This window comes from Gorilla gorilla, chromosome 11 (assembly GCF_029281585.2).
Source record: "Gorilla gorilla gorilla isolate KB3781 chromosome 11, NHGRI_mGorGor1-v2.1_pri, whole genome shotgun sequence".
NCBI classification, from domain to species: Eukaryota; Metazoa; Chordata; class Mammalia; order Primates; family Hominidae; genus Gorilla; species Gorilla gorilla.
The window spans coordinates 124,630,949-124,632,592 of record NC_073235.2 but is presented as its reverse complement, the minus strand read 5'-3'; the positions used below and the strand labels follow the sequence as shown (position 1 = coordinate 124,632,592).

At 34.7% G+C, this 1,644-nt stretch overlaps 1 protein-coding gene across 1 annotated transcript; it reads right to left on the bottom strand.

Annotated features, from left to right (window-relative positions):
- Positions 1-539: 539 nt before the first annotated feature.
- On the bottom strand, positions 540-1,177 carry LOC101151758 (protein LLP homolog). Its single transcript, XM_055380062.2, has one exon. It carries the CDS (start codon positions 1,138-1,140, stop codon positions 751-753), a length of 390 nt encoding a protein of 129 aa, XP_055236037.1. The 5' UTR covers positions 1,141-1,177; the 3' UTR covers positions 540-750.
- Between the last annotated feature and the right edge of the window lie 467 nt (positions 1,178-1,644).

Here is a 1,644-nt window from a genome sequence, read left to right as displayed (position 1 = left end):
AGCATCTAGTTGAAGTAGTTTCTCAAAGGTTTTACTTAAATGTGTAGGAAAAATCCCCTCTGAAAACAAACAAAAACCCCAAACACCTGTGTTACAAGTCTTGTTAAAATAATTCAGCAATAAGACCCAGCAATCCCATTTTTAGATATTTGACCTGAAGAAATAGCATCACAATTGGGGTTCATATGTTTAACGCAGCATTTTCTATTAAGAGTAACTAATTGGAACTGACCTACTTTTCCCTCAATAGGAGAATAAACAACAGTACATACGTACTATGAAATATGATATTGCCATTAAAAAGAACGAGGCGGATCTATGCATGCTGCCATAGGAAGACATCTCTGATTTATTGTTAGGTGAAAAACAGCAAATTACTGAGCAATTTGCCTAGTATGTACCCATTTTGAAACAAAAAACATTTTTGTTTATATATGTGCATAAATGTACCGTACAAATGAGTGTGTGTGCATGCGTATTAGGCTAACATAGAAAAAGATTTGAAATAATACTTGCATAGCTATTTACAGTGACAACTGTTTTTTTTTTTTTGTATCAAAGAAAATTTTTTATTCAAGTTCCCAAAACAAACTTGAGGAGTTATGCTGGGTTTGAATTGAAGAAAAAAGGCCAAGTTAAAATAGGAAAACAAATGGTTTTCATTTGGTGGCAGTTGAAATAAAAGTATACACGTGTATACATTGTAATCCGTCATCTATCCCATGTGGCATTTTCCAAGGTTTTAAGAGTCTACCAGGCCAAACCCTTTGCCACTTTCACTGCTTTTGCTTTGTTTTTCTCCTTTCTTTTCTCTCGCTTTGCCTTCAGCCTTTTTCTTTGCCTTTGGTTCATCCATATTGGGTACTGTCCATGCTGGTCTAGAAGAGTCTTTTTGTTTCTCTTAATATCAGTCTCCATTTTCATGTCATCTTTTTCATCTTTTACCTCACATTGCATTTTCTCTTGGCAATGTTTGGGTTTGGGTACCACCACAGTTGCTATCTCTTGAACATCTTTCATTAAAACATCATCGTCTAGTTTGAGAATACTTTTAAGCCTGCTGACCTCCTCTGGGGCATTCTTTTTTCTCTTTTCAGCACGCATCTTTCTTTTCCACTTACTCCATAAGCTTTTAGCCATATTTTACCTGAGAAACGAACACACACACCTCAGGACCACGCCGACCGGCGACAACTCTTGAGGTTAGTAGTTTTTGTCTTTATAATGCAATTCTATAGTGATGTAACTTATTACCACAAATGTAATAATTTTACAATAAAAAATAAAATGTAAATATGAGTCTTGGTCTTGAAATGACTTGGCAAATCAACACATTTCTTCTGCTCCTATCCCCTTTCCCACCTCCCCAGTTATTTAACACTGAAATATTAATACTTCAAAGACCTAAGGACTAAATATAAAATAAATTAGTTCTTAGTGTTAGCTCTTGTGTTATTCTGCCCTGAATCCAATCCTGACACTTCCACTAGCTACTTGTGTATTTCAGAAAATATACAAGTTCCAATGCTCAGCTTCCTCACCTATTAAATAAAAAAAAAAAAATTGACATAAACAAAGGAGTTGGGCAGAGAAGTTTTCTTCCATTTCTGAGATACTGTGTTTTCTGTTGAAACAAAATAAATT